The sequence below is a fragment of the Hippocampus comes genome, unplaced genomic scaffold (assembly GCF_001891065.2).
Source record: "Hippocampus comes isolate QL1 unplaced genomic scaffold, H_comes_QL1_v1.1 scaffold92, whole genome shotgun sequence".
Lineage (NCBI taxonomy): Eukaryota > Metazoa > Chordata > Actinopteri > Syngnathiformes > Syngnathidae > Hippocampus > Hippocampus comes.
This window is the reverse complement of record NW_017805379.1, coordinates 2,317,093-2,331,815: the sequence shown is the minus strand read 5'-3', so window position 1 is coordinate 2,331,815 and position 14,723 is coordinate 2,317,093. Positions and strand designations below refer to the sequence as shown.

The 14,723-nt window shown below is 43.8% G+C and overlaps 2 protein-coding genes across 3 annotated transcripts in view; both read left to right on the top strand.

The window, feature by feature from the left end:
• Nucleotides 1-6,024, top strand: part of pacs2 (phosphofurin acidic cluster sorting protein 2) — a 26,640-nt gene extending 20,616 nt beyond the window's left edge. Inside the window, exons 19-24 of one of the 2 annotated variants that reach the window (XM_019872287.1) lie at nucleotides 1,319-1,361; nucleotides 1,451-1,493; nucleotides 1,968-2,103; nucleotides 2,904-3,130; nucleotides 3,348-3,461; nucleotides 4,681-6,024. In XM_019872287.1, the coding sequence (XP_019727846.1) occupies nucleotides 1,319-1,361; nucleotides 1,451-1,493; nucleotides 1,968-2,103; nucleotides 2,904-3,130; nucleotides 3,348-3,461; nucleotides 4,681-4,799 (682 nt within the window). In that variant the 3' untranslated portion in view covers nucleotides 4,800-6,024. Of the gene's footprint in view, nucleotides 1-1,318; nucleotides 1,362-1,450; nucleotides 1,494-1,967; nucleotides 2,104-2,903; nucleotides 3,288-3,347; nucleotides 3,462-4,680 lie in introns of those variants that run through there. The other variant, XM_019872286.1, reaches the window with a different exon arrangement.
• An 885-nt stretch (nucleotides 6,025-6,909) lies between these two features.
• dcaf5 (ddb1 and cul4 associated factor 5) lies at nucleotides 6,910-12,740 on the top strand. Its single transcript, XM_019872288.1, has 9 exons — nucleotides 6,910-7,362; nucleotides 7,981-8,124; nucleotides 8,325-8,361; nucleotides 8,433-8,572; nucleotides 8,651-8,780; nucleotides 9,352-9,565; nucleotides 9,822-9,888; nucleotides 9,970-10,091; nucleotides 10,894-12,740. The coding sequence occupies exons 1-9, from the start codon at nucleotides 7,155-7,157 to the stop codon at nucleotides 12,013-12,015; spliced, it is 2,184 nt and encodes a 727-aa protein (XP_019727847.1). The 5' UTR covers nucleotides 6,910-7,154; the 3' UTR covers nucleotides 12,016-12,740.
• Nucleotides 12,741-14,723: the final 1,983 nt, after the last annotated feature.

Below are 14,723 nucleotides of genomic sequence, written 5' to 3'. Positions count from 1 at the left end.
GTGTGTGTGCGTGCGTGCGCGCGCGCCCATGTGTATCTTGCCGCCATTTTCCGCCCTCTCTCTCAGTTGTTGCCGTTTTAAGAGTGGCATATTTTGACTGGTATGGAAAAATACAGTCAAGTGTGATAAGAAAGAAGATGAAGCCATAGTTCGGGAGAGAAAAGTAAAAATATTGCAAGAGTAATGTCATAACTTGGCACGAATGAAGCCGTCATCTCACCGGAAATACATTTGTGCTTTAAAGACAATGAAGTCATACTTTTGGGAGTAGAAGTCATAAAAATGACAAGACATCTGTTCGAAATGCACAGTACAAGAAAAAGTCATATTATATATTTAAAAAAAAAAAAGTTCTGATGAAATACTACATTAAGACTTGAAATGACACACTTTACCCATCGTAATACTTCACCCGTCAAAATTCATTCCCCCCCCATCTTAAAGAAAAAAAAAAATTCCATTTTGCATGTGCATCTTTAACCAATGGCCCAAATCACAGTGCATCTTGTTGCTAGGCGACCGTGGGCTGTGCATTCAGCTTGTGTTCTTCTTCTTCTTCTTCTTCTATGCCCCCCCCCACTTCTCCCCACTCTTGTGTAGCCTGTCCGTTTCTTCCCTGGGGGGGCGATGGCAAGTGTCCTCAAGGCAAGATCAACAACCTCGCACCTCATCCTTCCCCTTTTCGACTTTGCGTGAAAGCTATTTTTTCGCTCGCCGGCCGGGAAAATAGCATATCGCGCGATAGCCGCAGAGTAGAAGAAAGTCGAGTAGAGAGGTTCTTGCTTTATTTTCTTTTCTTTTTTTTTTACATTTCGACACGCTTTCCCCCTCACGTTCACCACACGCCTTGCTTGTAAGAGGTCACGTGACCCCCGCATTGATTGGCGGCCAATCGGAAGCATGTTGCTCACTGGGTCATAAGATTAGGGACACGGTGTCATGCGATCCACTGTAAAAAAAAAAAAAAACGTTTTGATTTAATGATTTTGTCTTTTTTCTACCTAGTGTAACCCGAAGCCCAAATAATTGGTCAAAGCGGACACGGTGTCATGCGATCCACTGTAAAAAAAAAACAACGTTTTGATTTAATGATATTGTCATTTTTCTACCTAGTGTAATCCGACCAAATAATTGGTCAAAGTATTGCTATGTCATGAGATGATTTAGTGTACCTAATGTTATGACCCGGATGTGAAATTTAGGTTACTAACATGAAATGGCTCCCCTCCCCCGCCCACCTCGCCTTTGCTTTTAGTGATTCTTTCTTGTAGTTAATTAAAAAGTCATCCAGTGCTTTAATTCTTGATGTTTTCTGCAGCCCCGATGAGGACTCATGTCAGAAATTCATCCCATTCGTTGGCGTGAGTAACGTCTCCCTGTCACGTGGAGCACTTATGAGTCTATTCGGGCACTGATGGCTTGTCTCCGTGTCATCCTTTCAATCCCGCAGATGGTTAAAGTGGGAATAGTGGAGCAAACGTCGGCAACTGCAGGCAAGGTTTTTGTTTTTTTTTTTTAAGTGATGCTCTTGGAAAAAAATGCTATTAGATTCTTTTTAAAATTTGTTCAGTCCTACTATAATCAAAACATGCTTGTGATGCTTTTGAAAGATGAATAGTCGGGTAAGTTCCCCACTGAAGGCACGGCACTGGTGTATGGACAAAAATATTGGGACTGGAACCTCAAGTGGGGGCCCAGGTTTCAAAGCAAACATGGTGAAGTGGCATTTAGCTGTTATGCTGCACGCAAATGGAATAAATGAAAAATTGATGCTTTTTATTTCTTTTCTTTTTAAATGTTTTTAAGTGTATTGGTTGTAAATGTGCTTAAATGTTGTTGGTATACGTTCTCGTAGTCCTTTTAATATGTTACTTTTGCTCTCTGTAAAGCACATTGAGTTGCCCTGTGTATGAAATGTGCCGTATGAATAAAGTGGCCTTGCCTGAAGTTTCCCGTTTCCTCTGAAGGCGACTCGGACGACGCAGCGCCCGCCGGCTCCTCGCTCGTGCTCGCCACGCCGCCTCAAGCGTCGCCGGTGCTGAAAGAAGCGTCGCCCACTCCGCCCTCCTCGCCGTCCATCAACACAAGTTTCTGCGTGTACAGGTGAACGAGGATTTGGAGTGAGGTGGGGTGTCTTTTTTTTTTTTAAAAGGCTTTTTTATTGTTTTTAATAATTTCATTTTAAGAGTATCCTATTTGCCCTTTCCAATGTGTATTTTATTCAATCACATTTTTTGTTTATTTTGTATTAATAAAAACACTTTTCTTGCCCCCTGGTATTTTATTTTTAATGATTTGTCACTTGTTTTTTTTTTTTTTAAGGGCTTTTTTTTTTTTTTAGGGCTTTTTTTTTTTTTTATTAAAACTCTTTTTTTTCCCCTTTGTTTTTTTTTTTTATTAAAACTCTTTTTTTTCCCCTTTGTTTTTTTTTTTTATTAAAACTCTTTTTTTTCCCCTTTGTTTTTTTTTTTTATTTTTTGTCTTTTTTTTTTTTAAAAGGCTTTTTTATTGTTTTTAATAATTTCATTTTAAGAGTATCCTATTTGCCCTTTCCAATGTGTATTTTATTCAATCACATTTTTTGTTTATTTTGTATTAATAAAAACACTTTTCTTGCCCCCTGGTATTTTATTTTTAATGATTTGTCCCTTGTTTTTTTTTTTTAAGGGCTTTTTTTTTTTAGAGACTTTATTCATTGCATTCTATTTTCAGGGTACTTTATTTTCCCTTTCTAGCTTTTTTTTGTCTTCTATCTTATTCCATTTAATGTGTATTTTCTTTTAATTTATTTGGACACAGTTCTTGTGTTGTGCGTGTTGTGGACGTGTATCTTATTTTACGGCCGACAAGTATTATCGAAGTATTATGTGTGTGATGACGCCATGTGTGTCCATCTCATCCAGTTCCGGGGGTCAGGCCGAGCTGATGGGCCTTCAGGTGGACTACTGGGTGGCCGATAGGAAGAAGGACTTGGAGAAGCGCGACTCCTCCTCATCCTCCGCCGCCAAGAATACGCTCAAGTGCAATTTCCGCTCGCTGCAGGTCAGCCGCCTGCCCGCGGGGGGCGCCGAACCCAGCACCTTCCCCACCATGTCCATGACGGTGGTGACCAAGGAGAAGAACAAGAAGGGTGAGGCCGGTTACATGTCGAAAGTGTCAAACGTCGACTTTTCCAAATGTTCCGTAAACTGACAAGGTGAGGTTGACCTGGAGAAGACATGAGTGGCCGGAAGGCGCTGATTGGTTGACCCTCGGAGCAGGGCTGATGAGAACAGAACACGTGCAAACGGAATCAAGACGTGACGAAACAGCACAATTATTTTAGAGTTTTTGTTGCGTTGTTGCAGTGATGTTCCTGCCAAAGAAGAGCAAAGACAAGGAGGTGGAGTCCAAGAGTCAGGTGATCGAGGGCATCAGTCGTCTCATTTGCACGGCCAAACACCAGCACAACATGTTGACAGGTAAAGACGCTGGCGTCATTCGGTACGACACGAGTAGAAATAATCCGTGTCTTATAATCAATCACGTCCGTCACAGAGACAAACTGTCCCAAACCATTTTGCGTGTTCATTTTTGTCACAGTTCTACTCAAATGACTCCATTTGATGCATTCTTTTGTTTTAATTCCTCTCATTCGATGTAAATTGACTTTCATTTGAAATTGTTTTTATTTTATTCAATCAATATTTTGAAGTGTTACTCAATGAAATGTTCATTTGACGTTTACCTCACCCACCCCTTTTTATTGCCTTCAATTCAAATGAACTTGATTGTTTAATTTTATTTGACAGTACGTCATTATTTTATTGTATTCAAAGGCTACCAATTATAAACATTTACAATATATATATATATTTTTAAATGTACTTTACATATCCGATCCATATTATTGAATTTCATTTATTTTGTTTGAACTTTGTTGCAGTGATGTTCCTGCCAAAGAAGAGCAAAGACAAGGAGGTGGAGTCCAAGAGTCAGGTGATCGAGGGCATCAGTCGTCTCATTTGCACGGCCAAACACCAGCACAACATGTTGACAGGTAAAGACGCTGGCGTCATTCGGTACGACACGAGTAGAAATAATCCGTGTCTTATAATCAATCACGTCCGTCACAGAGACAAACTGTCCCAAACCATTTTGCGTGTTCATTTTTGTCACAGTTCTACTCAAATGACTCCATTTGATGCATTCTTTTGTTTTAATTCCTCTCATTCGATGTAAATTGACTTTCATTTGAAATTGTTTTTATTTTATTCAATCAATATTTTGAAGTGTTACTCAATGAAATGTTCATTTGACGTTTACCTCACCCACCCCTTTTTATTGCCTTCAATTCAAATGAACTTGATTGTTTAATTTTATTTGACAGTACGTCATTATTTTATTGTATTCAAAGGCTACCAATTATAAACATTTACAATATATATATATTTTTAAATGTACTTTACATATCCGATCCATATTATTGAATTTCATTTATTTTGTTTGAACTTTACTTCCTCTGCATCATTTCAATTTGACGTTATTAATTTTTCTTATGGCATCCCTAATGTTATTTCAAGGAACTTTATTTGTCACATCGACATTGTTTTATTTTATTTTCAGGGCTGCTTTATTTGTCCGATATTACTGTGTCGCCGTTTCAATTTTAATCTAGGTTTGTGTTTGTTTGTGGCTCAGTGTCGATTGACGGCGTGGAGTGGAACGACGTCAAGTTTTTCCAGCTGGCGGCGCAATGGTCGTCGCACGTCAAACATTTCCCCATCGCCATCTTCAGCCACACCAAAGGCCCCTACTAAGAACCTCCGCCCTCCTCTCCCTTATGCCAACCCGTTCAACCGACTTCATTATGTCATCTGTGTCTCATTGTTGTTTTGTTTTGTTTTTTATCCATGTTACAACCGTCCCCTTGGCTTTGATACTGTTCTTTTTAGATTCATAACACTGCTAATCTCGCGTCCAAAACAGACGCCGTGGTACTGAAAGCACACCACGCACACGAATGAAGGATATATATTTAAAAAAAAAAAAAAAACTAAAGTTTTGAAAAGGAGAAAGTATTTTTAAGTCAGGAAATCTTGGATGACACGTGCAATAATAGATATCATTAGAAGTAAAGGTGACATATTATGGAAAATGGGCTTTTTTTAAAAAATCACTTGTGTACAACTACTTAGGTCTGTGGAGTGCCTGCCAACCCATCAAATGTGAAATTAAGCAACCAAGTAAATCTGGAGTTATCTCCCAATCTCTGAAAACGCCATTCTGAATATTTCCCTCCCACTGTAATTTTACAATTTGGCGATCTTGCCGATTGGTTTTCATTGGAACAAAACCGGACACCCCTCAGGCAAGCTCACAACATGAGACGGAACCGCTCCTCGAACAAGCCACTTTCTCCATGGCAGGTAATCTGCAGTAAAAAAAAAAAAAAAAAGTCTCTAATTTTTTATACTTGTGATATTTTAACAAAAACATGTCACAGTCTTGCTATCAAGACACCCGGGACATAAAATGTCTCCTTTAAAGCAAAAATAGTCCTACGCAACAAACAGCACAATGCGAGTTACAGCCTAAAAGTACAAATAACGGCAGAATTTCTCATTTGCGACTTTGACACTCCTGCAGATGTCACTTTGAAAAGTGTGTGTGTGTGTGTGTGTGTGTGTGTGTGTGTGTGTGTGTGTGTTGACTGGGTTACATTATATAGAAAACAATGACAGACGTAAAATGTATCGCTGCAACGTTGTCCATCATGTGAATCATAAACCAAACAATGGCGTGGACCGGAAGGCAAATATTGCGCATCTGTAAAAGGAGCTTTATTGTATTTGTTCGCCAGATTCTTGAGAAGTGCCTACATTTGCTTCATCAAGTCCCCAGTCAAAACATCTCGGCACTGATTATGCTTCAAGGACAACACGATGCACAGCATGATTGTACACTCATACGTCATTTAAAAAAAACACTAAACATCAGCTTGTTGTGTTTTTTCTTATCTTAGGTTGAAACTACTGTTTCCCCGAAAACCTCCGTGTAATAAAACTACTCCGCACACTAAAACATCCTAGTGTCGATGTCTTGGGTTTTTTTTTCTGTGAAAACATTCACATGGAAAGGTGATGAAACGCTCAAAACGCATGGCAGCTGAAAGCATGAAATCAGGGCTTGTTGAAATACGGATGCGACGTTGTCCAGCATCTCTCTTATGCCTCCATATCTCTTCTAAATTCGAGCCGTGAAATGATACGCGCCTCAGCCTGCGGTGGCAGGAATTTGATCCCACCAGGTTGTCATTGGGCTTTCCACGCAGCGACAAGCGACGCGAGGTAGGCAGCATCTCTGCACTGTGAGGTGGATGTGCTAACCAGTTGATCACCGTGCCGCTCATAAAAGGGTCTACAGCAGGGATGTCAAACTCCTTTTTGTCACGGGTCACATTTTGGTTACCATTTCCCCGCCGTTATGACTGAAACTATCTAAGGAAGTCAAAAATAACTGTTGATTCAAGTCTTAAGTTACTATCATGAGGGGTTTGGTCACAACAAAAATGCTTAGAAAATCTCTCTTATTTATTACATATGAGAATTTAAATTTTGGGAGACATTTTCGAAAGCATCATGGAAGTTGACGTGTTCAATCAGATTTCGCCGGCCACATAAAATGATGTAGCGGGCCAGATTTGGCCCCCGGGCTTTGAGTTTGACACCTGTGGTCGACAGTATAATGAAAATGATTGAAGTAAATTGATTACAAATATTTCACTAAAATGACTGAATAATAAATATGAATGATTAAATAATGATAAACAATAATGGAGTTAAATAACTGAATCTAGGAAGGTAAAAGTAAGCTGCATATGAAAAAATGTACTGGTAACTTGGTGTATAATAATACAACTTAACATTGTCACGGTCGAATTGATGATGCTTATACTGTACTGACAGGCAGGGGGAGAAGCGAGGAGGGCGGAGGGATACGGGCGGGGGGTGTCCCTCCACTCCAGCGAACGGAGTAGGAAGCCTTCGCCCGGACTGCCATCCCTCGACAGCCTCCCTCACAACAATGAGAACGGCGCCGGGCTACGGGCGTCACGAGTCTGCGAGCAGATGAGTTGTGAGCACGCAGCCTGGTAGTCACTCATCACCGCCGCCATGAAAGAGCTGAAGGGCTGCGGTATGCGCTCGTCGGTGGGCTTTCTGTCCCGCCGCGGGCTGACGGGACAGCCGCTGATGAAAGACGAGTTCCAGCGGCGCAGGCTTGCCGGCTGCACCAGCCTGTACAAGAAGGACATGCTGGGACACTTCGGCTGCGTCAACGCCATCGAGTTCTCTAACAACGGTGGCGAGTGGCTGGTGTCCGGTGGGTAAAGCACTCCCGTGCTAACTTTGCTAGCATACGAAGGAAAGGGACTGCTTCGTAGTGCTAATTAGCTTAGCATGCTAAGCTAACTATCTGCGTACCAACCTGAGCTTTCTGAAGTGTGCTTGTTAGCTTTGCTTTTCTAACGTCAAAACATTGGCTTCCGAAGCCCCCGGGCGGTGGCTGTATGCCAACCCTGCCGGGTGAAGCTCTTTTTGCCGCTCTGGAGTGCTCACGTAGCCGCCCACTTAGCCCGCCATTCTATCTCTACTAGCATAATCGTGTTTTGACGTGGGTAAAAATAGTCGCGTCGGCCTCCCGGTAGCATGACAGTCATGCCAGGTTTGTGAATCGTGTTTACTGGTTCTCAAAGAGCGGTTAAAGTAGAAGTACTGTTTCAACTCAAAACTGAACTGAACTGAAAAAGAAAAAAAAAAAAGACTCCGATTTGATTTTGAATTTTTGAATGCCAGATGCAAATGGTTTGTAGGCAAGACATTCTACACAAATCTTGAAGATGGCAACACGAACCAATTAACCAATTTTTAATTAATTATGGCCACGATTGGGAAATATCTCAATCGGTTTCCTCACGGAGTTGTTATTTGGTGTCCGCAGGTGGAGACGACCGCCGGGTGCTTTTGTGGCACATGGAGGAAGCCCTCCACGCTCGCTCCAAGCCACTCAAGCTGAAGGGAGAGCATCTGTCCAACATCTTCTGCCTTGCCTTTGACAGCAGCAACAAGAAGGTCTTCTCTGGAGGTAACGAAACCCCCCAGCAACCCTTTTCAGACTGCCCAGAAGATGTTTTTCTGCATTCGTTTCCTTGTGCTGTATTAATGTTTTGAAGAACAAGGTCTGAGGTCCGCCTTTGGAATTTCATGCTATACACTCACTTTTTTTGTGTCCAGACTAACCATCAACAATACGGCTCTGATGACGTTTCCGTTTGTTTGTAACAGGAAACGACGAGCAGGTGATTCTTCATGACGTGGAGCGGTACGTAGAGTTAGCATTTAGTCTATTAGCTCATGGGGAAAACAAACAATGGTTTACTGTTGTCGTTCCAGGCGAGAAACGCTCAACGTGTTCTTGCACATCGACGCCGTGTACAGCCTCTCGGTTAGCCCGGTAAATGACAACGTCTTTGCCAGCTCGTCGGACGACGGTCGCGTCCTCATCTGGGACACCCGCGAGCCGCCACATGGAGGTATTTCATGATATACCTGCCGCGGCCGTCTTGGCAGCCGGGGCCAATAACATGTATTTTAATGTCATTTCTCTCTAGAACCGTTTTGCCTGGCCAATTACCCATCGGCCTTTCACAGCGTGATGTTCAACCCGGTGGAGCCCCGCCTGCTGGCTACCGCCAACTCCAAGGAAGGTGTCGGGCTGTGGGATATCCGCAAGCCGCGCAGGTCAGAGTGCCGTGCCTGAAAACTCACTTCATAGCACCTATGGGAAGTTAGAAAAATAAAACTCTCAAGGACCGATGCGTGAAATTGAACATTTAAGTCGGCCCTTTTGGTCGAAAGCATTTGGGCAAATTCCTCATTCATTCATTCAATCACGTGCAGGCACTTTGAGGGCCTCACAAGCAGTTGAAACGTTTAACTGTACCAGTAAATTGAGATGAGTTCGTAATTATTTGAGTTTATATGCTCAAATAATTTCCTTTCGTTTTTGCTGGGTGTTATGTGTTTCCTTGGCTCAGAGAAGATTTTGAAACACTGGTTACGATAGTCAATGTGAAATTGTACCTCATGAAGTGTCCACCAGGCGGTGTTGTCTCTCTATTTCATACGTGTAAATCAACTGTGAGGTGAATGATGTCATCATAGCCATCATTAGCCTCACAGCGTAATTGTCATAGCCACTCAGTGCTACCGACTGCATTTGTACATGAACATTGAACCCCCCCCCCAAAAAAAAACAACTCAATTCTCTGTCCTCATCAAATAGTGTCCTACGAATCTTTGTCGTTCTCAGCACGCTGCTGCGTTACGGCGGCAGCATGTCGCTGCAGAGCGCCATGAGCGTGCGCTTCAACAGCACGGGCACGCAGCTCCTGGCGCTGCGCCGCCGACTGCCGCCCGTCCTCTACGAGCTCCACTCGCGCCTGCCCAGCTTCCAGTTTGACAACCAGGGCTACTTCAACTACTGCACCATGAAAAGTTGCTGCTTCGCCGGCGACCGCGATCAGGTGGGCCGCCGCACTTGCCTCTCATTTCAATTCGTCTTCAGTTGAATGTCATTTAGTGTTTGGCAGCACTGGAACCTTCCATGCTTGACACAAAAAGAATCAAATGCAGAATTCAATAAGAGATTTGATAGCGCACTGACATCTTGACTCTGTTGGGTTCTGTTGGAAAAACCAAAGCAAGATGATTTTTATGCAAAAGAAAAAAGCTGTCCACGCTGAAATATCCTGACACGTCTTCCCTTGTGTGTCTCCTCAGTACATCCTCTCTGGCTCGGATGACTTTAACCTCTACATGTGGAAAATCCCGAAGGACCCTGAAACGGGTGAGCTTATTTCACGCATCTCTGCCCTCCGCCCCCTCACAGGAAAGCCACGTCTTTTACTGAGACCTTTTTGCTTTACAGGAGGCCGCGTGGTGAACGGCGCGTTCATGGTCCTCAAGGGCCACCGCTCCATCGTCAACCAGGTCCGCTTCAACCCCCACACATACATGATCTGCTCCTCTGGTGTGGAAAAGGTCATCAAGGTGGGTAAAGATAGAAGAATTGTTAACTAGAGGGCTAATTTAAAAAAAAAAAAAAAAAAAAAAGCATTTGACTGTCACAACTGCCCAGAATGCCGCAGTAATAAAATCTCTTAGCTCATCAGTACGGCAATAATATTAGTTCCCCGCAGACGATAAAGAATATATGCATGTGCGTAGTGGTATGTTGTCCGTCTAAATGTCCGTCAAATGTGCCATTTATGTTCAAATATTTGTTGCTTAAAAGGCTATCACACTGCAGCAGTGGTTTTATTAATAGAAAATATGAAGTGTGTAAAAAGGCCAATAAATAAATTAATCATTAACTAAATAAAAATGCGTTCAAATTAATGACTTATTAAACTATCAAAAATGTCACCCAGTAAATAAGAATTCAGTAGAATACATTGAAAAAAAAATCATTGTTGTCAAATTAAAAATTATATGAAATAACCACATGAAACAAATGAGTCATTCAGTACTAGAAAAGGAAATGATTAAAAATGGGATTAAATACAAGTGTCATGGAATAAAATGTTGCCCATGTTCTGACATGTAACTGAATCATAATACATTTATTTTGGTGCATTTGTGGCACTGTCAATTTGAAATAATCAGGAGATGATTTTTTTTTCCTAGATTAATTGGATCAATGAATATTTAAAAAAAAAATCAAATTAATCGATGATCAAAAAATTATCATTACTTGCAGCCCTACGACTAATGGAAAAGTACTACGTGTTATTGGCCAGCATCCTCGGACATGCAAGCGCTGTTTTCAAATGACGATGTGTTCGTACGTCAGGTGTGGAGTCCTTACCAGCAGCCTGACAGCCTGGGCGATCTGGACGGCTGCGTGGAGGACACGTGCCGCAGCCTGTACACGCACGAGGAGTACATCAGCCTGGTCCTGAACAGCGGCAGCGGCCTGTCGCACGACTACGTCAGCCAGTCCATCCAGGAGGACCCGCGCATGATGGCCTTCTTCGATTCACTGGTGCGCCGCGAGCTAGAGGGCTGGAGCTCGGAATCGGACTCGGACCTGAGCGAGGACGCCATCATGCAGCTGCATGCCCGCAGTCGCCGCGCCACATTTGCCACTACGGCAGCAGCAGCGGCGGCGGCGGCGGCCGCTGAGGGTGCGGCAGGTGCTGAAGTCAGAGCGGATGACTCGGATAATTCCAGCTCAGGAGGGGACGACGAGGGGCGCTCCAGGAGACGCCTCAGCCGGCCGCCGTTGGCCTTTTTGGTGAACGACGACTCCGATTCGGACAGCGAGTTCTGGTTGGACCCGATGCCGCGCCCTCGCTCGCCGAGCCCGCGCGACTACGCCACCTTGTCCATCCCCTCGTCCACCTCGCCCTCGCTGCCCGCCGGGGCCTCCAGTTCTTCGGCCAGCGCGTCCAGCTCCAGCAGCGAGGACGAGGAGCGGCGGAGCGCCGTGCGGCGGCGTAACGTGACGAGGCGACAACGCATGCGCGTGGCGTCACGCGCCGGCGAGCTGCCCGACTCCGCCGGACAGGAACTGTTCTCCGCCGTTGACTCGTGCAACTACCCGTCCATCTCCGTCCACGACTTGACATCCTCGGAAGAGGAGGAGTCGGAACGCGACGCCAGTAAACGCCGCCTCAGCCTGTCGGATTTGGTGTGTGGAAGCCCGGTGATGTCGCCCGACACTCAGGAGGACGGGAGCGAGCCGGCGCCGGGTAGGACTGAGGCCACCTCAGACGACGGAGACGGGGAGGCGGGAGCTAACGGGCGCCACCGAGATGCCGCCGCTGCCGGACAGCCGGAGGAGGGGCCCGGCGTTGCGGACGCAGCGGACACGAGGACGGGAGAAAGGCTAAAAGTCCCAACGCAGAAGCGGACTCATGCAGGATCAGAAGAGGGTGAGTGCGGCTCCTCAGAGAAGAAGCTCAAAACATAGCCACCGCTTTTGTTTCTAGTCGGCATTTCCTTTGTTTGGAGGTCATGTGACTTTAAAAAAAAAAAGACAGGATGCGACAGTCTGTTTTTGGTATGATTCACTCATTCATTAATCATTACATCCAGATTAGTGGATTTATTGGTGCAAACAATAATAAAATTGCCTCCTGGTGGCATCTCAATGCTGAGGTGAGTTCAGGAGTCATTTACCGCCGCCTTGTGGCATGCATTGGTAATTGCAGTACAGCTCCAAAAAATTGGGGGCTGCTCATCAGATACTCAGTGAAAATCTGAGTAATTGCAACCCCTCCTAAAAAGTGTTATGATGACCACACTATGTGACAAAATAGTGGCATGGCAGTAGCTTTTTTTCCCCAAAATGGAACATGAAGATGGCGGCGCAAAAATACGAATACTTAGTAGTCCCCCATAAGAAAGACAACGTAGTGATTCGGGAGTTTGGAGTGAGTGAATGATTCCGAACATTGCCATTTTGTTTTCAGTACCAGGAAGTGAAGTTGTTGATTTGGACACGGCGCACAAAGTGACTTGCCGTTTGCGTTCAAGTGTTTGACGTCAAGCCTACGTGGTTTTTTTTGGGTTTCTGTTTGTTTTTTTGTCATTAGGGCATCGGAAGAAGAACACTTTTGAGTTTCTTCTGTTACAAGGCAGACGTGTTGTTTTCTGTCAATAAAAAGACTGGCTTGTTCTCCAGCTCAAACTCTTCCTTTGGCTCATTTGTCATTGGATCACAGGCAAACCATTTTGTCCTTACGTCTCTTCCTTCTTTCGGACCGTCTTTTTATTCATGCATCCTTCCTTCCTTTGCGGATTCCTACATTACTGCATTTCTTCCCTCAGTGTTTTTTTAATCCACCTGTCCTTCTGTCCCGACCATCACCTTAACCTACTTGACTGCCTTCCTTCTTTGTCTCCTTTCTTTCACCTCTCCTTTGTGCTCATTTCTTTGCTGGCATCTTTTCCTCCCTCCCTTCCTTCCTTTAGTTTCCTCGTTTTCTTCCCTCAGACCCACCAAATTTATCCCTGCTTCCTTCCTTCCTTCCTTTAAAACTTCTCTTGCTCACTTTGTTCCTTCTCACAAATTTAAGGCATTTCAGCACAGCCATAAAACCAAAAGCGGGAAGAAAAAAGAAAATAATGAGATGGGCCCCCGTTTCGCCTCCATCGCGGGCTTGTGGTTCCCACGATTGCATGGATTTTTAAAATACACTTGATAATATTTTGGTCTGCCTCCTGTTTATTTTGAGTGTAATTCCAGTGTCTGCCACTAATGGCAGCACACTGTTACATTTGAAAAGAGTGAAAGCAAGAAGCACTTCGGGTTCAGCCTAATTTTTGCTGAAGATTACTCATTGTGTAATCATCTTCACACCTCAACCTGTTTTATGACGACAGAATCAGAAGTTTCGTTTTGCAGCAGACACATTGCTGATCCAAATAGCCCCCGCCCCCTCGCAGTCAATTGCCTGAATTGAAGCGTAGCCAAAGTTTATCAATGTGTTGTTTACAATTGCTTCCGCCGGTTTGTTGGGACTTCTCAGTATCTGCAGGAAATAGACATCCTCGGTTTCACCCTCATAGCTCCTCCGGGACGCTCATTTACGCTCGCACACTCGCGGCGTGTTTACGCTCGGAGCTTGACAGCACTTTCAAAGCTCTTATTTGCTGAAACGCTCATTAGCTGGAAGAGGACACTTTTCGAGAAATGTTGTCATATATATATATTGTATAATATTTTCATTGTTATCGCTCTCATATTTGTGACTGTTTTCTCAGAATTTTTTTTATTTGTCCTTTTAAAAATATTTTAATTATATTAAATATGAAAAAATATTTATAGTTGTATTTTTTCATTTTTATTTATTTATTTATTTTAGGTCCACCCTCTTACATTTGTTACCTGACTGTACAAGTATCTGGCTACATTATGTGACTGGATTCTATCCAGGAAAGGTAAACAGGTTGTGCATGCTTTGGTGGCAGGAAACGCCCTCTCTACCAGGCCACATTCACACGACTGTGACGTTTGATTGCATTGCGGAGAAAAAAAAAAAAAGTTCAATCATCCTGATAATAATAATAAAACATGGCCTCCACCCATTGCACATTTCGTACAGTGCTAGAGCAAAACTCTTCCCTGACGTTTTTACCCAAACTGAATCTGTTCCAATACTGTACATCCAGAATTGAAGTCATGGTAAACAAACTTGGTTTATTAGCAAGGAGCAACACCAATTTCAATACAGTGAAACTCCTCTAGAACGAAACCTGCATGGGCGAAAATACCCCCTTATGTGAAAAAATCTTCATGCATTAACACAATTCCCATTCTCCTGCCCCCCATACGACGAAAAACCCCCTGTTGCGTTATACGAAATCATTTTGTCTGCTCCAGCCTCGCGAAGACATTCACTACAACGAAGTCTTATCCAACAGCGACCTCTACTGCTTCGTTCAAAAAAAGGAAACAGCAACCACCACACTGGTTTACATAGTGAACGATGTTTATTTCGGTCACAGCTGCGAGTTTCCTGGACCCAACATACTCATAGCTGCTCTGCCATTGGCTTGCCGAGCATCATCTTGGCCTCCGATTGGCCAAGAGGGACCTCACTGTCTATGTGTGTAGATACTGAAGCTAGATCCGTAGCATCCGATTAGCTGCTCAGAGTAAATTGCTTATGGCTC